Source organism: Chlorella variabilis (genome assembly GCF_000147415.1).
Source record: "Chlorella variabilis unplaced genomic scaffold CHLNCscaffold_14, whole genome shotgun sequence".
NCBI lineage: Eukaryota > Viridiplantae > Chlorophyta > Trebouxiophyceae > Chlorellales > Chlorellaceae > Chlorella > Chlorella variabilis.
In genome coordinates this window covers 545,794-567,362 of record NW_005435074.1, presented here as the reverse complement: position 1 = coordinate 567,362, position 21,569 = coordinate 545,794, and the positions used below count along the sequence as shown (strand labels likewise).

At 68.3% G+C, this 21,569-nt stretch overlaps 6 protein-coding genes across 6 annotated transcripts; 2 read left to right on the top strand and 4 right to left on the bottom strand.

Moving 5' to 3' along the window:
- Nucleotides 1-529: 529 nt before the first annotated feature.
- Nucleotides 530-2,168, top strand: CHLNCDRAFT_135637 (hypothetical protein; the record flags this gene model as incomplete). The annotated part of the gene is made up of 5 exons (XM_005846401.1): nt 530-667; nt 847-951; nt 1,138-1,303; nt 1,431-1,586; nt 1,750-2,168. The coding sequence occupies 5 exons, from the start codon at nt 530-532 to the stop codon at nt 2,166-2,168; spliced, it is 984 nt and encodes a 327-aa protein (XP_005846463.1).
- Nucleotides 2,169-2,766: 598 nt separating this feature from the next.
- CHLNCDRAFT_135636 (hypothetical protein) lies at nt 2,767-5,156 on the bottom strand (the record flags this gene model as incomplete). The annotated part of the gene is made up of 6 exons (XM_005846227.1): nt 2,767-3,108; nt 3,242-3,878; nt 4,034-4,342; nt 4,498-4,630; nt 4,717-4,802; nt 5,071-5,156. 6 exons carry the CDS (start codon nt 5,154-5,156, stop codon nt 2,767-2,769), a joined length of 1,593 nt encoding a protein of 530 aa, XP_005846289.1.
- Nucleotides 5,157-5,558: 402 nt separating this feature from the next.
- On the bottom strand, nt 5,559-6,952 carry CHLNCDRAFT_135635 (expressed protein; the record flags this gene model as incomplete). Its single annotated transcript, XM_005846226.1, has 6 exons — nt 5,559-5,690; nt 5,795-5,911; nt 6,095-6,157; nt 6,287-6,340; nt 6,564-6,650; nt 6,896-6,952. 6 exons carry the CDS (start codon nt 6,950-6,952, stop codon nt 5,559-5,561), a joined length of 510 nt encoding a protein of 169 aa, XP_005846288.1.
- A 97-nt stretch (nt 6,953-7,049) lies between these two features.
- On the bottom strand, nt 7,050-9,812 carry CHLNCDRAFT_135634 (hypothetical protein; the record flags this gene model as incomplete). The annotated part of the gene is made up of 6 exons (XM_005846225.1): nt 7,050-7,536; nt 7,705-8,182; nt 8,384-8,897; nt 9,114-9,342; nt 9,468-9,566; nt 9,742-9,812. 6 exons carry the CDS (start codon nt 9,810-9,812, stop codon nt 7,050-7,052), a joined length of 1,878 nt encoding a protein of 625 aa, XP_005846287.1.
- A 587-nt stretch (nt 9,813-10,399) lies between these two features.
- On the top strand, nt 10,400-13,867 carry CHLNCDRAFT_58266 (hypothetical protein; the record flags this gene model as incomplete). The annotated part of the gene is made up of 8 exons (XM_005846400.1): nt 10,400-10,738; nt 10,909-11,149; nt 11,303-11,406; nt 11,602-11,747; nt 11,957-12,257; nt 12,421-12,780; nt 12,940-13,647; nt 13,814-13,867. The coding sequence occupies 8 exons, from the start codon at nt 10,400-10,402 to the stop codon at nt 13,865-13,867; spliced, it is 2,253 nt and encodes a 750-aa protein (XP_005846462.1).
- Nucleotides 13,868-14,733: 866 nt separating this feature from the next.
- Nucleotides 14,734-21,327, bottom strand: CHLNCDRAFT_53179 (hypothetical protein; the record flags this gene model as incomplete). Its single annotated transcript, XM_005846224.1, has 12 exons — nt 14,734-14,767; nt 14,853-15,152; nt 15,290-15,537; nt 15,632-16,492; nt 16,628-18,396; nt 18,482-18,648; nt 18,756-19,020; nt 19,118-19,309; nt 19,447-20,022; nt 20,160-20,721; nt 20,888-21,233; nt 21,290-21,327. The coding sequence occupies 12 exons, from the start codon at nt 21,325-21,327 to the stop codon at nt 14,734-14,736; spliced, it is 5,358 nt and encodes a 1,785-aa protein (XP_005846286.1).
- Between the last annotated feature and the right edge of the window lie 242 nt (nt 21,328-21,569).

The window sequence follows — 21,569 nt, the reverse complement described above, 5'->3', positions numbered from 1 at the left end:
AATAAAACAAGTCGCCGTCTACCCGTCCCTTCTGCCGCCGCTGTGGCGCCCATCACAAGCTGCAGCCAAAGCACATACACTTCTGCACCCTGTAAACCAGCACCCCTCAGGCAGGGCAGCCGTCTTTGGGCGATGGCAGTTGCAGCTCCAGGTGTGCCTTGCCTTGAGAGTGCTAGAGCCGTAAGCCGGGGCGGCTGCCCACCTCCCTGCCTCCCCCTGCCGTGCCCAACCTAATGTTGAGCGCCCACCAGCACGCATGGTCACAATGCGCTTGTACAGGCAGCCTGTTGAGCATCCCACAGCACAAACCATCCCCCAACATCTGCCGACAGCTCGGCGCCCCCTGTGCCAGCAGGACAGGTGACGCATTTGGCGCCCTGCCTGTGCCGTTCGACATCCCTGCTCTTCAGCATTACATGCAGATCGCATAGCACGAAAAGCGCCGCAAGGAGTCGCAGAGTCGTGGGGCGGCAACGGAACGCTGCTGGAGAGCGCCGCTTGAACGGGAGAACGCCCCTTGGACGTCAGGATGCTAAAACAGTTCCTCTCCTTCAAGCGAGAGAAGCAGGAGGAGCAGGAGGCGCTCTTCCTGCAGCCCGGCTGGGGCGCCCCCTCGCAGAACAGGCTCGCCCCCAGCGAGTATGTGGAGTGGTCCGAGGCGAGTTTTGTAGCTGCTGCTGCCGAGACCCGCAACTGGCTGCCGCCCGGTTTTGACGGCGGCAGCGGCGGGCGGGGTCGCCAGTTCCCGCACCCACCCTTCCCTGGACCACCCAGCACCCTGGCTGGCACTGCCCTGGCGCCTCACTATCCTGAAACATTTTGGGTGTTTGGAGCTGCTGCCCGCAGGTTCAGACCTTCCTGCAGATGGCAGAGCAGGCGCTGGCGGTGAGGAGCGCCACCAACGAGCACCTGCGCACCCAGCTGGCCACAGAGCGCAGCGAGAAGAGCGAGGTGCGCGCGAGACGGGGGGGACACTCACGGCCCTGCTGCCTGACAGCAGCCGGTACTGCTGCCCCGGTGCCTGCCCCCCACAGCGCCGTGTGGTCCTGCCCCAGCCCTCGCTCACACCTGCCGCCACCCTCTGCCCTGCCCCGCCACCTCTCCCCACCCCTTGCCCCCCACCGCCGCCCTGCGCAGGTCCAGAAGACGTCCAGCGCTGCGCAGGAGGAGTCTGTGTTCCTGGCGGAGCACATGCAGAGCCTGATGGATGAGCGGGCGGCGCTGAGGAAGGAGCTGGAGCGGGCGCAGCGCGCGCAGGAGTACCTCACCTCCGAGAACGAGCTGCTGCGGCAGGAGCTGCTGGGTGGGTGGCCGGCGCTGTGTGTGTGGCGGGCGGCTGGGGCGGTGCAGGAGGAGGGGTGGAGCGCGTCGGCGGCCCCTCGCCTGTGCGTTCCGCCACGCCCTCCCGCGCGCATCCGCTGCTGGTGCAGAGGGTGCGGCGCTGGGCGAGGAGAGCGGCGCCATGCTGCAGCTGCTGGCGCGGAGGGAGGAGGAGCTGCGGGGGGCGCAGGCGGAGCTGCTGGCGGCGCAGCAGCGCAACGTGCAGCTGGAGAACGACAATGTGCAGCTGCAGGCGAGGGTGTCGGGTGAGCGGGGCCGCGGGACGCGGCTGGGCGGGACACGGCACACGCCACCTGCCGCCGCGCCAGGGCTGGCTGCCCGGTGACTGGCGCGGCGTCCCGCAGCATCGCTCGCCGCCGGCCCCGCCCGCTCAGCGTCCCCTCGCCGCGCCGCGCGCCCGCCGTGCAGCGCTGGAGCGCGCCCACACCGCGCAGGCCACCGCCATGCTGTCGTGCCTGGAGGAGAGCGAGCGCGTGCGCCTGCAGCAGCTGTCCATCTCCATCCCAGACTCGCCCCAGGTGGCGGCGCACCCACCCCGCCGCTGCGAGCTCGCCAGCGACGGCGGCAGCAGCACGGGGGCGGACGCCTGCGCCGCCTGCTCCAGCGCCTACACAGACGCCCTGGACCTGGGTTCAGACGGCAGCTACGTCTCCTGTATCACGCCCTACGGCAGCAGCGCCACCGGCGGCGCCGCCGCGGACAGCATCTTCCGCTCCGCCTCCAGCTCGCCCTCGCCGGGGGGCGGCGGCGCCACCAGCAAGCAGCAACCGTGCGGCGGCAGCCAGCCGCCGGGCAGCGGAGGGATGATAAAGGCGTGCAGGGGATGAGCGGGCAGCTGTGGCGGGTGCCCAGCCTTGGGGCTGCCTCACCACACCCAGCAAGCCGCATGCACCTGCCTGCACCACGCTTCCCGACCAACGCTACCTGCACCTGCTCCTCAGCGCACCACCTTGTACCCAGCATGCATTGTGCCTCCTCCGCACACCTAAAGCGGCCCCCTCCCAATTTTCAAGCCCAGGGAGGCGTAGCTCCGCCGCCCTGACGCTGCATGCCAGCCCACATGACCCCACATGACTGCAGTTGACGCATGCCTGACTCCCGCACGCATGCCCCATGCCCCAGCAGTTGCCAGGCTGTAACCTCACGATGCTCACACAGCAGCAGCAATGGGGTTTCACAATCATCAATTCAGGCTGTGGGGAAAACGTTGGGGCAGCGGAAAAGGAAAACTGCAAGGAAAAAATGGGGGGAGGGGGCTCCGGTCAAAGTGCTGGGACGGGCAGGAGGTACAGCCGCGCAGTCTGATGCAGCACGAGGGAAAACGGGTGATGCTGGAGAGCAAGATGGCATGAAAGGGGCTAGCTGCCTGGAACAAAAGAGGAAATGGGAGGGATCAACCCCCTGTGGCACTCGCTGCGAACTAACTCAAAAGGGCAGGTGCCAGTGTGATGAGATAAGATGAGAAGGGATAAGAAAGGGCAGCCGTAGCAAGTTAGCAAGCCCAAAGTAGCAAGTGTCATCCAATGCAGCACGGCAGCCCTCCTCAGTCGATAAGGTGCGGCGCGTGCCATAGTCAAGTGCTGGGCGCCCCGGCTGCTCGGCTGAGGGCGCGGTGATTCCGGCTGCTGGGGGCCCCGCGGGGGCGGGCGCCAGAGCCGAGTAGTCGCGGCGCACCGCCGCCTTCTGAGCCTGACGGGTGGCGGCGTGGAACGACTGCAGCGCCGGATCCAGCAGCCCGCTGACCGGCAGCACCGGGGTGCTGGGGCCCTGCAGCCAAGGAGGGAGTGGTGCATGCGCTCGCTCGCATGGCCGCACAGGCGGCATGCAGTGGTGCAGTGCTGGCTTGTGCCCAGTTGGGGCATCTGTGGGTGTGTGTGTTGCGGCAGCAGCGGCTGCTCACCAGGTTGCGGCGCAGCAGCGCCTTGGCCAGCACCATGCGGTTGCGTGTGTAGTGGTACTCTATCTGCTCCTCGCTGTACCGCATGGGGTGGCCTGGGCAGGGGCTGTCCCGCACGGACACCCACGCCCGCCAGTTGGCCGCCACCGCCCGGAAGCTGGGCTTGCCCTCCATGCCCAGGCTGCTGCGCCGCGAGCAGATGCTGCCCAGGCTGCCCAGGGGCGGGCTGCTGAGGCTGGCGCTGAGGCCAGAGCCGGAGCGGCAGGCGGCGGGCTCCTCTGCCGCCGCCGAGCCAGGCACCGGCAGCGGCGCCGCCTGCGGCTGCGCGGCACCGGCCAGGCGGCCGGCGGCTGCCGTGACCTGCTTGGGGCTGGCGGGGGGCAGCGACGCCACATCCAGCCCCGACCGCGGGCTGCTGCAGCCGCTGCTGGCGCACGGGGTGCTGCCGCCGCTGACGCTCTCGGGGTCGCTGCCTATCGTGCTGCGGGCGCCGCTGCTGGGGCAGGCGGAGGGCCCTGGCTGCCCCCCCTCCTGCTCCTCCTCCTCCTCGCTGTCCCCCTCCAGCACAGGCTCGAAGCTGGCCTCGGCAATCACCGCCTCTGCCGCCTCCACATCCACCTCCGGCAGGTGGAACTTGCGGCTGGGGGGAGAGGCAGGGGAGGAGGGGTGGCGGGCGGGCGTTCAGAAGCGGCACCACAGCCGCACACGACGCCGGGAGAAGGCAAGCAGAGCGCGGACACGGACACGCAAGCGTGGCGCATGCCGCCCCTTCATCCCACCGCAGCACCGCAGCACCTGGTGTTGTGCACTGCCGTGTGCAGCGCCATGCGCACGTACAGGCGGGTGGCGGCGGGGAGGGGGTTGGGCAGCTCCTCGGGCTTGGGGGCTGCGTAGGGCACATCGTCAAAGATGACCACGCAGCGCAGGCTGAACCAGGGGCCGAAGCGCGGGTGCAGGCAGAGGTGTGAGTCGTGGTCCAAAAACGCCAGCCCGCTGTGGTGCGCCATGCGCTGGAAGGCGACATGCTCGCTGGCGCCGCCGCCGCCGGCGGGCGCCTGCAGGTCGCCCGTGCGGCGGTGGCTCCAGTAGATGCGGTGACGCAGCCTGCGGGGCAGGGGGCGCCGGCGGCAGGGTCAGGCTCGCTCCGCCGCCTTCTCTGTCCATCCCTCCATCTCCCCCACCTCCCTTTCCCTCTTGCTGTCCCTCTGCACATCCACCCCTCCTCTCCCCATCCCTCCCATGCCCCTCAACGAGCGCACCCGGGTGCGGCGGCGGCCAGGCTGGAGCACACGGTGCGCTCCAGGTACAGCTCCAGCGGGCTGCACGCCTCCTGCAGCTCCTCGCTGGCGCCCAGCGCCTCCAGGAACGCCTCCCAGATGGCCCGGCTGTTGCCTGCAGCAGCCAGGCGGGTGATCGGCTCAGGGAGAGGGCCTCAAGGCAGGCGGAGGGTGCACGACAGGCCGGGCGCCGAAGCTCACCGATGAGCACAGCCAGCGCGTCCTGGCCGGCGGCGCCGTGGGCAGGGATTCTCGCGCCTAGTTCATCTGGGATGCTATCGTTGTACCTGCAGGGTGGAAAAGTGGGAGGCGGCAGCGTTACGGCCCAACGTCCTCTCTCCGGCGCGCAGATTGCGGCGGCGCGGCGCTGCCGCTGGCTCCACCCCCAACAGTAGCGGCTGCAGGCGGTGCAGGCCACTCTTCCACGCACACATGGAGTTCGGGGGCGGCCTGCTGAGCTCTCGAGCGCTGCCCAAGGTGCCATCACAAACCGCTAGTCAACCCGCCCGCAGGCAGTCCCAACGAGAATGCGGCCACACCGGGCCCAAATCTCACCAGCCTAGAGCCAGGAGGTGGCAGACGTCCACCCCGCCCCGACCAAGCTCCACGCTCAGCTGATGGTAGAGCTCCGCAGGCTCCATGGTGGCTTGTGCAGCCCTGTCGATGCGATCAAAGGGGCGCCGGGACGCAACGCCAAGGGTGTGAGGTTGAGGACTGACCAACAGGCGCTGTGGGTGAACCTGCACCGAGCGGAGCCCTCTCTGGATAGCAACAGGCAGTGATCAGCGAGATGCCGAATCAAAGGGGCGCGCACGACACGGGTGAGTCAGGGCATATAGTCCTGCCGCCGCTCTGCAGTACGGCCGTATACGGGCATGCGGTTGGGTGGGTGGTGGGATCTCAACGAGGCCTCTGCCTGGCAAAGAGTGACTTGACATACTGTACATGGATCATTCAGGTTCACTAGCTACCAAATTCAAGCAAAGGGCGCTACCATTCAATGCCGGGCGTGCGGTTGCGGTCCCCGACGTGCCCTGACGCGTTCATGAGACACAGACCCCGATGTGCGCTGCAATGAACCCCACCAGGAACCAGCTCAAGCAATAGATGGGCAACAGGGAGAACGTTTGCCGCCTGCCGCCGCTGAGGCCATGGGTGATGTACACCCAGCAAAGCTGAAGGCGAGGGAGGCACACAAGCCAACCGCTCAAACGGCAGGCGCTCTAATGGTGTGCGAGGCAGCCAGGTGGCGGAAGGACATACAGGCCCGCCAACTCACTGGGAACAGGAAGACTGTGAGCAGCTTGCGCTGGAGGCCCGGGATGTCCTGCTGGTAGAACCACCACACCGCCGCCAGCAGCACTGCGGCGCTGAAGTGCAGGCCGGCATAGGATGTCTGCGGGTGGTGGGGCGGGCCTGAGCTCTGCGGTGGCGCAGCAGCCTGCAGCTGCAGAGGAGGGACCCATGGGCTCCAGCACATGTCGACCCGTGGCTTGCAGACCGGTTACAGCCGCTGGCACCTCAAGAAACACCACAGACGCAATGAACTCCCGAACAGAAACCAAAACAAAGGGCCTACCTGCGACAGCTCCTCAGTCAGCTCATCCAGCTGCATGCGGGTTTTCTTCAGGCATCGCAGCGCCTGCAAAGAGTAGCACCACAACCACATGGCACATTGCCAGCAGCCGGGAGCACAAGCACCAGAGCGCATCAAGGCAGCTGATGATCTAGGCCCCCAGCAGCTGCGCCACGCCTGGACAGCTTGGCACACCTTTTTCTTGTCCCCTTCATTGGCATCCAGCGCCTCCTGCAAGTCCTTCAGCGCCTGCAGACATGAACAAATAGAGGAGGTAGGCGGGCAGCACAACACGAGAGGAGGGTTGGCGCAGCCCTTCTTACCTTGCGATACTGGTCCTCGCGAATGTGCATGAATGACACCACGCTCTTCAGTTCTTGCAACTGCAATCTCATCCCCCGCAGTCAGTTATGAGGAAGCTGAGCGCCAGGTTGGTAATAGCGGGCCGCCGCCCCGCCGCCCCACCACCCACCTTCGCCTGCTCCACAAAGCCAGCCGGCGTCACTCCGGCGCGTGATAGCGCGCTGAAGATCATCCCAAACCACCAAGAGACCCACTGCTGCGACAGCCGCCAGGGCGCGAGAGCTATAGCCGTCACTGCGCTCATGCTGCCTTGGCGGCCCCTATCGGCCACCAGGGAGCCTCCTTTATCCGGCCACGAAATGACGGGCGTCACGCAGGCACCAAGCAGTCAAAAAAGTTGCTGATCAAAATTGGGCGCTGCGTTCTTTGCACACTCTCGGTGTCGCAAACGCTTGTACAAATGCTGGAAGTGTCCACAGATACTGCCAGAATGCTGCCGACCCAGATGTTGAAGAGCGCCACAGCGGCGTCCTGCACCCGTACCGTGCTGGCCGCCATCGTACTTGCAATTCTCTTCTTGTTCTTCTTCTTCTTCATCTTCTGATGCTGCCGTTTACAGTGGTGGGGTGCCATGTTCTGTCCATGTCATTGAGCCTCAAACCCTCACCGTCATTTCTCCAAAGCACTGCGCGTTGCCGCCCATGTACGGCGCCTCTGCCTCCGCCGCCGCCACCTGGAACACAAGCCCCGACAGGCTCCTGCCCGGCCGCATGCTGAACAGGATGCGCGCCTCGGCCTGGCGCTGCAGCGCCGCGGTGGCTGCCGCCGCCGCCACCCCCGCCTTGCAGCCCAGCACCGCCCGCAGCTCGCCGCTGGCGCCCGGCGCGATGCGCGGCACCATCCACCGCAGCTGGCCCGCGTTGCGGCACCACTGCGCCGAGGGGGACACGCGCAGCAGGGCGGTGGCCTCTGGCGGCACATTCAGGTCCACACACACATCCAGCAGGGGCCCCGGCAGGTGGGGGGAGGCCACGTAGCGCAGCACCACCAGCCCCTGCCAGCTGCCCGGCTTGGCCGGGTCGCTGCCAGGCACCACATGCAGCAGCGCCTGCAGCGGCGGCGGGCACGCCACCGCCGGCAGCCTGCATGCAGCACGAGGGAGTGCGGTGTGGAGTGGAGGTCAGGGGGAGGGACAGGGGCAGGAAGAGCGAGCGCCACACCTCTCCCCGCCCACGTGCCAACACCGCTGGGCATCCCCAAGGGGAGCGAGCACAACAGCCGAGTGCATGCCAGCCCCGCCCAGCACTCACGTGTACTGCAGGTAGCAGCAGCCCACAGAGGCCTGGGTGAACTTGGCCAGGAAGGCGCCCTCGCTGTCGCCGCCCTCGCCGCCCTCGCCGCCGCCCGCCAGCTGCTCTGCAAAGTCTCGGTTCATGCCCGCCACCCGCAGGCAGGCGTTGACCACGCCCGCCGCCGCGGGCTGCAGGCGGAAGCGCGCCGCCGCCAGGCCGTAGGGTGCCAGCTTGCGCCGCACGCCGCCCTCCACCCCCGCGCGCAGCACGCTGCCGCCCGCCACCTCTGCCCGCCACACCTCTGTCAGCTGCAGGCTGTCCTGCACATCCTTGGCGGTGATGGCCGGCAGCGCTGGCCTGGCAGGCGCCGGCGCAGGTGCCTGCTCGGCGGCTGCCACCGTCGCGGCCGGCGCGGCCAGCACAGCGCCCGCGTCCCCAAACTGAGCCCACTCCTCTTCCGCCGCCGCCGCGGCTGGCGCCGCGCCCTTCTCCGCCTCTGCACGCACGCAAGGTGGCGGTGCGAGGGTGGTGCTCGCGTGGCAGCCGGCAGCTCAGCACATGTCCAGGGCTGCCCACCATCAACATGCACACCCAGCATGCACACACACTGGGCACGACACCGCTGCTCCTTGGTGCGACATGCCAAGCCCGCGTTCGCTCTGCTGCGTGGCTGCCAGCCAGCAGCAGCCCAGCGCACCTAGCATGGCGACCTCGCCAAAGGCGCCAAACCCCTCTGCATCCGCCGCCGCCGCCTTGACGGCCCCCTCGTCCACCGCACCCTTGAAGGCGGGCGGCGGCGGAGTGGGGCGCTGCGGCGCTGCGAGGCCGGGCCCTGGCTGGCGGCGGGCCACCGCGGCGCGTGCGGGCGGCGGCGGCAGCGCGTCTGGTGGGATGTCGAACGCCACCGCCCCCAGCGGGTCTGCGTGGGCCGCCGAAAACTGCTGGCCGCCGCGGGAGGTCGGCGTCTCGGGCACCGGCGGCGGCGTGGGGTCCCCCGCGCCGCCCTCCTCGCCGCCGCCCTCCTTGCCCGCCACAAAGCTGCTGGCGCCGCGGCCGCCGCCGCCGCGCACCATGCGCTTCAGGCGGCGCGCCGCGTCGGCGGCCGAGGCGGGCAGCACCAGCAGGCGCTCGTCTGTGGCCGAGCTGTGCATGAATGCGGGGGGCAGGGTGGAGAGGCAGGTGGCCACCAAGTCCTCCAGCAGCATGTACACCTGGGCAGCAGGAGGGGGGGCGGGGGCTGGGTTGGGTGAGGAGCAGTGGTGTGGGGAGCACGGCCGCCGCATGGCCGTGCAGTGCTGCACAACAGCCTTCCAACCGGCCGGGCGGATGGCCTCTGCCATGCCAGCAGCCGGCACCCGCCAGCCATCCAGCCGCCCCGCCAGTCTAACAGCCTGGGCTACCCTCCCTTGCACCTGCCACCCACCCACCTCTGTGTACCGCTTGACCAGCTTGTCTGGGGTGACGTCCACGCCCCTGGACACCCCCACCAGCACCTTGGCCACAGCATCCACCAGCTGCATGGCCAGGAACACGTTGGCGCCCGGGGGGGCCACCACCATGGCGTACACAGAGTTGACCAGGCGGTACGTCACGCTGTACCGCCCCTGCACCGCCGCCATGTGCCCCGTGCCAAAGCCGGGCGGGTTGTCGCCGGTGCTGCAGCCAAGCAGGGACCAGACAGGGGTTGGGCAGCTGGGAGAGCAGCAACCATGGGCAAGGCGGGCTGCAGCCGAGGCAGGCACGCGCCCACACTGTTACAAACCGGCCCGCTGCCTGCGCACCCGTCGATGTTGCCCTTGCCGCCGGCTGCCGAAAACTTGGCTATCACGGTGGCCACCTCACTGGAGGCGTCCAGCGCGGCTCGCCCGCTCACGCCATGCCTGCAGCAGCAGCGGTGGTGGCGGCGGGCGGGTGGCGGGGGTGGTTGGCCAGCCGCCCGCAGGCCCTCTGCAGCCCTCCCGCTCCACTCATCCTCCACCTGGTGCCGCCTGGCGCTGGCAGAGCTCCCAACAACGCCCAGTTCGGGCGTGCGGAGGTCCCGCAACGCCCACTCACGTCTGAATCAGGAGGTTGCTGGTCCCATCTTTTGGGCGCAGCACCAGGGCCAGTCGTATGCCCGCCACCATGGCCAGGAACAGCCCGCTGGAGTGGGCTGGTGATCGCGGTGGCCCTTGCCTCCTGAGCGCGGCCCGGTGAATACCTGGCGTCGATCTGGACAAAGGAGGAACGCTGCAACCGCCGGGATGTGCTTTTTCTGCCCACCCAGTCGTGCCCGTCAGCAGAGACACCTGGGCGTGGTCTTCGTGGAGCATACCAGGCCGTGGCGATCCTCCCTCGACACTGCAGACATCTGTCATTTCATCCTCAGGCCCTGCGCAGCCCTGCACACGGTTAGCATCTACCCACTGCTCCCATGCGCTGCTGAGCACGCCCGGGACTCGACAGGAAACCGATGGACGAGGAGCTGGATTACGGGGAGGAGGAGGCAGCGGCCCAGCACTCGCAGGGGCAGGCGGAGGAAGATGGCGACGGCCAGGACGCGCTCGACGCCCAGCACGCACACGCAGGCGGCGATGGCGGGCACGCGGGCGCCGAGGCGGCGGGGCAGCTGCACAACGGCCTCCAGGGCGGCGGCGGCCTGCCCCCGTCGGACGCTCCGCCGCCCCGCCCGGCGGGCGCGGGGCCAGAGGCGGTGCCCGAGGAGTGGCAGGTGATGGATATGCCCGAGGAGTGGCGGCCGCGGCCCATGGTGCGCATCTGGGGCCTGCCGGCGGCGGCCACCGAGGCGGAGCTGGCTGAGCTGCTGGAGGGGCAGGGGCTGGAGCACGGCGTGCGCAGCGTGGTGTTTGACCCCAAGCAGGCCACGCAGGCGGGCAAGGTGGCGCTGGTGCGCTTCGACCCGCCCGCCGCGCCGCCGCTGGGCGAGCCGGGCGCGGCGGCGGCCCCGGAGCCAGACGTGGGCAAGGTGGCGGAGCGGCTGATCGCCGCGCTGCGCGCCCGCCAGCCGCAGCTGCACGGCGTAAAACTCAACGTGGAGAAGACGGGGGCAGAGGTGAGGGTTGGGGGGCGGTGGGCAGGCGGGATGGGAAGGTGGCTGGGTTTGGCAATGGTGGCTTAGGCAGGAAGGAAGCTTATGCGGTGCATCCAGCTGGCTGGCCGGCGCCGTGGCCCCTGACCCGCATGTGCTGCGCCCGCCACCCCTGCCCGCCCGCCCGCCCGCAGGTCTGCCTGTTCCTGGCCAACCTGCGGGGCGAGGCGGAGGAGGACGGCGGCCTGCGCGCCACGTGCGAGCAGTACGGCGCCGTGGAGCGCTGCTTTGTGGTGCGCAACCCCGCGGGCGACTCCAAGCGCTACGCATTCTGCGAGTTCACGCTGCCTGCCTCGGCCGCGGCATGCAAGGAGGCGTGGAACCGCGCGGGAGACGCGCAGCGGCCGCAGGCGCAGCGCGACGCCTCGGGCGCAGGTGGGGGCGCGGTGTGGGGCAGCAGGGTTGACGCTGTGGGGCCGGCCAGCGGACAGGCGGCAGGGCCGGTGCTGGCCTGCCCTTCTGAACCCCACCCCCCTGCACCTGCCCGCCTCAATCCCCCGCCCGCCCTGCCCCTGCGTGCCCCTGCAGCCACCAAGTTTGTGCGCGTCAAGTTGCAGCGCGCCGAGCCCGCCCCTGTCAAGAGCGTGGCGGGCCTGTTTGCCACAGTGCTGTACGTCGACAACATGAGCCCGGTGAGCGGCCGCAGGCGCTTACGCACGCGCTAGGGGCAGCCCGCTGGGAGGGGCCTCTGCCCTGGTGCCGTTGCCAGGCGCATGAGCCTCCCTGGGTCTCCCTCGCCCGGCCTTCAACCGCCTGATACAGCCCAGCCCAGCCCGCCCCAACCCCATGCCCACATTTGCCCCTCCCCACCTGCGCTCCACCCGCAGTCGTTCACCAACCACGAGGCGCTGAAGAAAGTGTTTGGAGAGTATGGCGAGGTGACCAGCTGCTACCTGCCGCGCAACCCCACCAACCCCTCCGCCTGCCGCGGCTTCGCCTTTGTCCACTTCAAGCACTCCTTCGCCGCCGACGCGTGAGTGGGGATGGGAGGGGGTGGCGCGCCGGCCGGCCGCTGCCGTCGCCACCCAGCTGCTGCTGCTGCCTGCTCTCACGTGCCTGGACCCACACCCCCCATGCGGCAGCAGCAGCTCCGATATGCCTAGTATCTGCCTGGGCGCGCACCTGACGTCTGCCCCTCCTCTGCCATGCCTGCTGTGCGCTGCGCGTGCGCTGTGCCTGCAGCGCGTTCCGTGCGCTGGATGAGACTGAGCAGCCCGGCATCGGCAAGCTCCTCATCTCTTTCTCCAATCCAGTTAAGGCCAACGAACACCTGAACCGAACCGCGGGCGGCGCCGGCGCCGGCGCCTCCCAGCAGCAGCGGCAGCCGCGCGACCAGCAGCAGCAGCAGCAGCGCATGGGCGGCGCCGGCGGCCGAGGCGGGGCGCAGGGCGGCGCCATGGGGGCTGGGCGGGCAGGCGGGGGAGCGGCGGCGCCCGTGCCCAGCCCGCCCATGGGTGGCATGCGGGCCACAGGCACCGGCATGGTGAGCAGAGCAGGTGGCGGGTGCATGCGCTCGTGCGCCAGTCTGGTGGGCAGGGCTGGCTGGCTGGATGCATGTAGGCCTGTGGCCAGTGCCTTGCTGCACCTTGGAACCGTTGTGGAGGGCTGCTGGGCCTGAACTGTGTGCTTGCCCGGCCCACCTGCAGGGTCAGGCCGGCATGGGCGGCATGGCAGGCGGCCCCATCATCCTGCCCGCGGCGGCCATGATGCCGCCGCCGCCGCCGCCTCCCAACCCCATGCTCCTGCAGCAGCAGCAGCAGCAGGCTGCAGCGATGAAGCAGGCGCAGGTGGCGATGCAGCAGCAGCTGGCCATGCAGCAGGCGATGATGATGATGCAGCAGCAGCAGCCGTGGCTGGCCATGCAGCAGGCCATGATGCAGCAGCAGGCGGCGGCGGCGGAGGAGGTGCGGGCCAAGCAGGCGGAGCTGGAGGCGCAGGCGCAGGAGGCGGAGCGCAGGCGCAAGGCGGCGGAGGAGAAGGCGGCGGCGGAGGAGAAGGCTCGCCTGGTGAGGCTGGGGCGGGGCGGCCTGGGTGCGAGAGCACAGGGTTTGTTGCATGCCTCGCGTTGTTCCTGGCTGGCTGGCAGGCAGCCGAGGAGCTGCCCGCAGCATGCCTCGCCTGCCCGTCACTCCCTGCTGCTGCGTGACGCTGTGCCTGGGCTGCAGGAAGCCGAGTATGCTGCCCGGCTGGGGTACGGGCTGGGCGCCTTTGGCGGCATGGGCCAGACCGGGGCCTTGGGCGGCTTTGGCGCCAACCCGATGGCGGCCATGGCTGCCGCCGCCGGGCTGCCCGGCTTTGGCGCATTTGGCGGCCTGGGCGCTGCCGGGCTGGGCGCCGCTGGGCTGGGCGCCGCTGGGCTGGGCACGGCGGGCCTGGCCGCCGGCATGGCAGGCCTTGGCGCCAGTGACGCCGGCGGCGGCACCGGCGGCACCGGCGGCACTGCTGCCGTCACCACCAGTCCCGCTGGCCGCAGCCGGGCTGCCGGTGGCTATTCAGCCTACGGCAGCGGCAGCAGGTATGGTGAGGACGACGGCGGCGACGCTCTGTACCAGCAAGGCTACGGCAGCGGCAGCGCCTCTCGCTACACCCGCGGTGGTGGTGGCGGTGGTGACGACTATGGGGGGGGTGACGACTATGGGGGTGGGGACGCCTATGGCAGCCGCGGCGGCGGCGGCGGAGACGCGTACGGCCGCAGCGGCGGCGACGCTTACGGCGGCCGCAGCACCGACCAGTACAACAGCCGCGGCGGTGGTGGCGGCGCTTACGACAGCGGCCGCACCGCTGGCGGCGCCGGGTACGGAGGCGGCTCCGGCTATGGCAGCCGCGGCGGCGGCCAGCGCGGCGGCGGCAACAAGCGCCATACCGACAAACAGGTGGGCCGGGGCATGCCTGCTTCCATGTCCTGATCATGTGTGGGGCGGCCCTGTGTGATGGCAGGCCCAGCCACGCTTATTCAGGCCCAAGGCGGCACTGCCGCTGTGTGTCAGAGGCCAACCTGCCTCCCCGGGGTGCCTCCTGGGTTGTTGGATGCTGATGCAGGGCGGCGGCTTCGGCGACTCCTACAGCTACCCCCCCAAGCGCCCTCGCTACTGAGCTCGCCTGCCCATTGGGCGGATCGATTCAGTGCCCGGCGGGCCTGCCCGGCAACCGTGATCTGCTCCTTGTAAATGCCGAGGCTGCGCCTTTTTCATCTGTTCTCCTTCCTGTAATCCTCAAGTTGATGCTCATTCTTTGCGCGCTGCTTGCTGGGCTTTGCGCACATGTTGCAAAGCGTACACATGCCACGCTGATTGCCAGTTCAACGAGTTGACGCTGGCTTGTTGCATGCTCATTCATACCTCATACTTCCAACAGAGAACTGGTTACCACAAATTTTGCTCCAGCATGCGCACCAAACTTATTTTCTTCCAAGCGGTGGCAGCCTCCTTGCTGCCGGACTTGAACACTCTGGCTGTCAGGTCCTGCATTCAAACTGGTCTTGCATCCATGTGCCGTTCATGACCCACATAATATCGATGGATGGTGGGCTCTGAATGTTTTCGGCACTGCACCATTCCTCTGGTCTGATTGCTTCACATATTCACTTCAGTACAGCCACAGGCCCAATCACCAGCCGCTCGGCAACCCTTGATCGACACTGCTCATTGACTGCAGCATTACACAGGTACTTCCCCTCTCCCCAACAACCGATCACAGTGCCTCCATTCTGCTACCAACCTCCCACACAAATGTCGCTGTCCCCGCGGCTGTGAACAGCCGGCGGCCGCAAGCGCTGAATGCCAGGCCCACCACCGGCTCCCACTCTGCGTGCGCGCTCAGCTCTGCCCAGGCCTCCGTCTCCAGCCGCAGCAGCAGCACGCTGCCGTTGGTGCTGCCCACCGCCAACAGCTCCTCCTTTGGATGCAGCGCCAGCACTGTAATACCCGTGCCGCCCACCAGCGGCGCCATCACCGTCTTGATCACAGCACGTGTGCCGTAGTCAAAGAGCAGCAGCTGGCCGGGGTCGGCGGGGTTGGTGCAGTAGAGGTGGCTGGGGTGGGTGCGTGAGAAGGCGACCTGCACCGCTGGCGCTGGCGACCCGTCGGCGGCGAGGCTCGCTGCCACGGCGCCTCTGCTAGCCACCGCCGCATCTGCAGGCCCAAAGCTGAGGCGGGCCAGCGTGTGCACCGCAGCGTTCTTGGTCCAAGCAGCCCGGCAGACCGCCAGCTCCAGGCGCCCGCACAGCACAAAGAGGGAGGTGTCGACGGGGCACACGGCCAGGCCGGCGACAGGGAAGTTGGAGGGGCACTGCCGCCCGCTCTCCTGTGCGGTGGCATACTGCATGGTGCGGTGCGCAACCTGGCCGCTGCTGCCATCCAGCACGTACAGGGCGCCGCTCCTGCAGGGCACATATTTCACAAAGGCTGGTAGGCACCCAGCTTGCTGGGCCAGTCCAGCCCAGATGCCCCATTCCTCCAGCGTGCGACTGCTGCTGCAGAGTCCTGGGCAGGCGGGCACACACACAGCAGCCCTCACCGGTAGGCCACCATGACCTTGCAGCCACGCATGCGCTGCACCACAGCCATTGCTGCCACGCCACCCTGCTGGGCTGCGCCTGCCGCCTTCCACCGCATGCACGCTGCAGCCGTGTCAAACAGGCAGAAGGTACCGTCGAGATACGCGGCAGCACAGCAGGAGGCATCGTCCGAGAGGCTGGCATGAGTGGCATCCGCTGGCAGGCAGAACTCCACAGCAGGCACCGCGCCCCGGCTGCACGCCTCATCCTGCAAGCAGTGGAGATCTGGTCTGGTCAGCGGGGTTTGGGGACTTGCAGGAGAGGTATACATGGCAGCAGAGCAATCATGATGACGAGCTCACCAGCAGCCAGATGGAGATGCCAGAGGCGGAGGCCAGGGCAGCCGTGGGTGGGATGTTCTTCCAGGCAGCCCCCAGCGCAATGTGGCAGCCCTGCATGCTGTGCTGCTGGCCGCACAGCAGCACACTGGGCGGGGCGCTCGGCCCCGCCTGCCACAGCATACCGCAAGCCGTGGCTGCTGCAACCTGGCTGCTGCCGGCATGAACCTGCAAGCCGGTGACAGCGCCATCCAGCTGCTCGGAGCACACTATGCGCCATGCGCCGCGCTTCAGGCTGCTGTCATGGGCGCCCTCTGCCAGCAGCAGCAGGGAGCCGCTGGCGGTCCCCACCGCACACAGCTGGCCATCTGACTGCAGACAGCTGACTGCCAGGCCTTGCAGGTCCGCCAGCAGCACCGGGCTGTGGGCATCCTGGCCGGCATCAACCAGCAGCCGCCAGACTTGGCCGTTGCCGTCTCCCACAATCACGGCGCTGTCGGCGCTGCTTGCTGTTGTGCCCATCTCCCGCAGCTGCTGCCAGCTGCCAGCGCTGCTCCCGCTGTCGCTGCTGCCATGCCCAGCACCTGCCCCACATGCCACCGCTGACAGGGCCAGCCCGCGCAGCGCAGGCGGCATGTGGACCGCGCTGCTGGTGAGATCCTCGGGCTCCAGCTGCCACTGCACCAGCCCATGGTGGCTGACAGTGTAGAAAGTGGGCTGCTCTGTGCGGGTGGCCCAGGCCAAGCCAGACACAGCCGCAGGCAGCTCCACGCCTGCTACCAGCTCTGCTGGCTGCTCGCCCACCGACCACAGCGCCAGGTGGGTGCCACTGCCAGGATGGGACAGCGTGACCAGCAGGGAGCTGTCGGGGCTGAAGGCCATGCGCTGCAACAGGAGGGGCATCACTCCAACTTCATGCTGCATTTTGGCTGTGGATGAATGCAAGATGGGGGTACTGTGCACGTGAAGGTTCGGCTACACCACAAGCTGGGGGGATACAAGGCATGCAGCAGTGCGCACCTTGACCGCATACGAGTGGTGGCTGAGAACACACCGCACTGCGCCGCTCTGTACCTCCACCAAGTGAATGTCGGCGGTGCTGCCATCCCCGGGAGCAGGCTGCACCGCTGCTGCTGCCAGGCCGCCGTGCACCGCCAGGGCAGAGACCTGGCGTGGCAGGCGGGCGACCTGGCGCTGCCGGCCTGACAGGTCCCAGCTCAGCAGAGTGTTCCCGGCAGCATACACCAGCTGCTGCTGCTGCGGCTCCGGCCCTGCCGGCTGCCAGCAGAAACCTGCACTGGCCTCCATGCCCAGCACATGCCTCACGGCTGCTGATGGTGGAAGCAGCTGCAGCTGCTGGCTGGGGCGGTAGGGAGGGATGCGGTCAGTTGCCACCCCCTCTTCAACCCACGCAGCAGTGCGGTGTGGCTGCTTGGCAGCGCCTATGCCCGGCACCTTGCACGGCGAGGTGATGCGCAGCTGCTTCTGCTGCCGCACAACCTTGGTGCAGCGCTGAGAGTGGGTGGCAGTGATGAGCAGCGAGGCCTCTGGCGCCCGAGGCGGCTGCTCCCAGAATGGCGGCTCTCTGTGGCTGCCACGCATGGGGCTGCCTGGCAAGCTGGCACTCTGCTGCCGGCGGACACGCAAGGCCGCCTGCGGCAGCGCCACGTGCGCTGGTGGCTGTTTTGGGAGCGCGGCAGGCGCGCTGGGTGGACGAGGCGGCAAGTTCTGCAGCACCAATGGCAGTGGCCGGGGTGCTGGAGACTCCAAGGAAGCATAAGCCAGCTGCACCTCAGGACCTGGCTGCTCTGCTGGGTTGTCGGGACGGACAGTAGCTGCACCGCTGTGCCCTGGCACTGGTCCAAGCTGGCAGCTGGGAGCTCGGGGAGCAGAGGGGGCCGCAGATGTGCAGTCCACGTTGAGGTGGATCATGGGGCGCCCGGCAGCGCCTGATGCTTGCTGAGGTCCCTGCGCTGCGACGCTGACCGCTGCACCGCCAGGCTCTATGGCAGCAGCTGCCATTGCGTTGCTTGCCGCCGCAGCTGCGCTGGCCGGCTGGCCGTGGAAGCTCCAGCAGCACACCTCTCCCTGCTGGCCGACAGTCAGCAGCTGTGGGCTGTTGCTGTTGCCCGCAAACACCGCATCAAGCACAGCACTCCCGGCAGGTGGGCAGAGGTCCTGGCATGGCAGGCAGCTGATGACGGCAGCAGCGCCGCAAGGTGCCGCCTCGCCAGGCTGTGCCAGCTGCTGCAGGGCGTTCAGGCCAAACACCTTGAGTGGCCCTCCAGCACTGCCTGCCACAAGGAAGGAGCCAGAGGGATCCAAAGCTGCTGCTGTGCACACTTCGTCACTTAGGCAGCGCGGCACATCCAGCGCCAGGCTGCCATCTGCACAGCCGTAGGCCAGAAGTCTCCCTGCTGCTGTGACGGCAAGCACATGCCTGCTGTCCGGAAGCAGCTGCAGCTGCGCCACCCGGCTGTGCCCAGCCACTGGAAGCTGCAGCAGCGGCTGCATCGTGACCAGATTGTAAAGAATGATGGCGGGCTGCTCTGGGCCACTGGCGCTGCTGCTGCCGCCGCTGCTACATCCAGTGGTGGCAGGCCGCCCCCTGCCGCCGCTGCCTGCACTGGCGCCACCGGGGCTGCACTCGGCCAACGCTGCCACGGCTAGCAGCTTGCCATCCTGGCTGGCTGCCATAGCAGTGGCATGCAGAGGAAAGCCCGCCAGGATAAAGGTGGTGGGCAGGTAGCTGCGCTCGCAGTCATACACACACACACAGCCATCAGATCCTGCGCGCAGAACGCCAGTGTGGTTCTTGACTTGGTTAGCACAGCCCCCGATGGACATCAGCGCATCTGCAAGCAGGCGTCTCACCCAGGCTGAGCAGCAGCCTGCCGTTCCGAGCGTACAGCAGCCGGGTGACCGCCCCCGAGTGCTGCCTGCTCTCCTGCACCAGAGCCGCGCTGCTGATGTCAAAGATGCGCAGCATGCCGCTCTGGAAGCCGCAGGCCACCTCAGGCTTGCTTGGGTGGCAGGCAACGCTGCAGCAGAGAGAAACACGAGGGATGCCACTGTCGCCAACATGAGCCGTGTACGTGGATGTGGCTTGCTGACAGCTCACGACGGCCCTCTCTTCGCTCCTACCCACCTCAGCACCGTCTCCTTGGGAGCAGAAAGCTCCAGCACCTGCTGATGTGTGTCGGCGTCCCACACACGCACCGTACCATCCGCCCCTGCAGTGCAGTATTGCTGCCGTGCGTGCCCCTCCTCCCCAACCAGCGCCACCGAGTGCACAGCCGCCGTGTGGGAGCGCAGCAGCGTGGTGTATGTTTGGGAGGAGACGTCCAGCAGGCTCAGAGCCCCGCTCTCAGTCCCCACCGCCACTCGCAAGCCGTCTGGTGACAGGCCGATGCCTGCAGTGCTTGCACACGCAACATGTTGTGAGAATGCTTTGGTTTCCAGGTTGCAGACGTGGCACCAACCGTGAGTGTGCCTGCTGGGCTCCCCCACCTGTGACTGCGCCCTCGTGCCGTGCCTCCATGTAGACTTCCTGCAAGTCGCTGCCCCACACCCGCAGCCGGCAGTCTGCGGAGCCGGTCACACAGAAGCCGTCGTGCACCGCCAGGGCCGACAGCGCCGCAGAGTGCAGCTGCGCCACGCCCTCCACCGCCCGCCCCTCCAGATTGGCAGTGTACAGGGCGCCTGCAGGTGGGCAGGCATGCGGGCGGGGCCGACACCAAGGAGGAAGGGTGATGCGCCAACAGGCAGCAACCCCGGCTCCGGGGCAGCCCAATCTCACTGCTGCTTCCCAGGCTGCTCCCCCAGGCTGGCACACCCACCTGACAACGACCCTACATACAGCCGCCGCGCTTCCAGCGGTCGCACACGCAGCGTGTGCTCAAACGCCAGGCATGTGAACACCTCCCCCACGGTGGCGCCAGCGCTGGCGCTGGTGCCGCTGCTGTAGGGCCGACGCAGCGCTTGCACGCCTTCCATCGGCAACGACATGCCGCGCAGCTGCCCGCCCTTCAGCCTGCACCACACGCCGCCACAGCACACCCTCAGAGACGACCACGCCCTGCTGCTGCTTCCCTGCAACCAGCAGGCATGCAGCATGCACAGCAGCAGGCGGAAGGCGGGAGCTGAGCACACGCGCCTGTATGTGCGGATGCTGTTCTTGCCGCAGGTGACCAGTGTGGTGGGATCATAGGGCACACACTTGACTGCCTGGATGTTGTAATCGCTGACATGCCTGGCCAGCTCCACCGCCCTGCCGCCTCCGGCAGCCTCGGGGGCGCAGCAGGCCGACACATCCCAGCACACCAGCTCCTGCCGCCCCTGGGCATCCACTCCCGCAGTAGCTAGCAAGCTGCCATTTGGCGACAGGTCGAGGCAGAGCGTGGCGCCGGCATGACCTGCGGGGCAAGCATGGGAGCAACACCACAGTGATAGGGGCACAGCCAGCTTTCCAATTCATGACGCCTGAGGCTGCGGATCAGGATTTCAGTGATGGCCTGTCAATGTGGCGGCTGTGGAGTGCAGGTGTGCGCACCGGGGACTGTGGCTAGGCAGCTGCCCTGGCGGAAGTCCCACAGCCGCAGCGCGGCACTAGGCCCCTCCTCTGCCGAGGCCAGCCTGGCGCCGTCGGCGCTGAGCGCCATGGCACGCACCGCCCCTCCATGTCCCTTCAGGTGTCGCTGCTGGCCATCCGATGGCTGCATGCCGACAATCAGTGAGCCGGCACCGAACACAATCTCCTGTGCAGCGTTGGCGCCGGCGCTGGGCACCCAGTGCAGCATCCCGGGGCCGCTGCAGCCTGAAAACGCACCGACTCGAAGCAGCTGCGCAATGGGTTGGGGCTGCAGCTCCGGCTGCTGCTGCTGCTGCTGCTGCTGCTGCTGCTGCTGTCCGCCGCTTGCCGTGGCGTCCACGGAGGGGTGGCCACGCTGCTTCACCTGCCTTGGACGACCCGGCGGCGGCACGGGCGGGTGCGGCGACCTGGGACGTCGCTTGGGGGGAGCTGCCAGTGCCCCCCGCGGCTCCTCTGGCACCCACAGCACCCTGGACTGAGACGCATCAAAGGCTGCTGTGAAGGCTAGGTCTGCCGGCAGGCACTGCAGGGAGCAGGGACAGCGGGCAGTTTAGGTGGGGCACCCGCGCTGCCTGCCATCCTTGTAAGCGCCTGCCGCAGAAGTGGCAGCACCGTATCCCCACATGCTTGCTGGACGCTGCCCATTTTTGTCCCCAAGGGGCCTCGCCCACTCCACCAAGCCCACCCACCTGCCAGTCGTAGCGCACATCAGAGGTGAAGGCCCCCCGCACCGTCATGTTGGCGCACAGGTGCAGGGCGCGCAGCCTGGCGTAGGGCGACCTGCCGGCCTGCTGCGCCAGAGCCTCCAGGTCTAGGGCCAGCAGCGTCCAGCCGTCGTGGGCCGCGGGCAGGAACACCTGCACCCCGCTGCGCTTCATGCGCGCCCCCTGCTGCGCCGCGTGCAGGTTGCTGACCGACACGCGGTGCAGGCCGCGGTCGGCGGCGGCAAGGTCGGCGTGTATGGCGTACGGCTTGCCCGGCTCCATGCGCAGCTGCAGGTACAGGAAGCGCCCCGCCGCGCCCAGGCTGTCCTCCCTTCGCCGCGGCAGGCGCAGGCTGTTGGCGGTGGGCACTGAGCCCGCCAGCCGCACCACCACCCGCCCGATGCCGCGGTCCTGCGGAGGTGCATGCAGGGACGCATTGAAAGGGGAAAGGCGACGAGGCGCTGGCGCCGACGGTCCCAGAGCGGAAGGGCCGCCAGTGGTGCAGCGGCGTCCCCCGGGGCAATACGGAGCTCACTGAGACGCACCACAACTGCAGATACATCGCCCGCTCGCTGAAAGTCGCCTCCGCGGGGCCATCGGTCCACTCCGCACTGCTGAAACAGGTCGGTGAACTGCAGTTGAGGCCGCTGCTGGGACTGGCGCACCA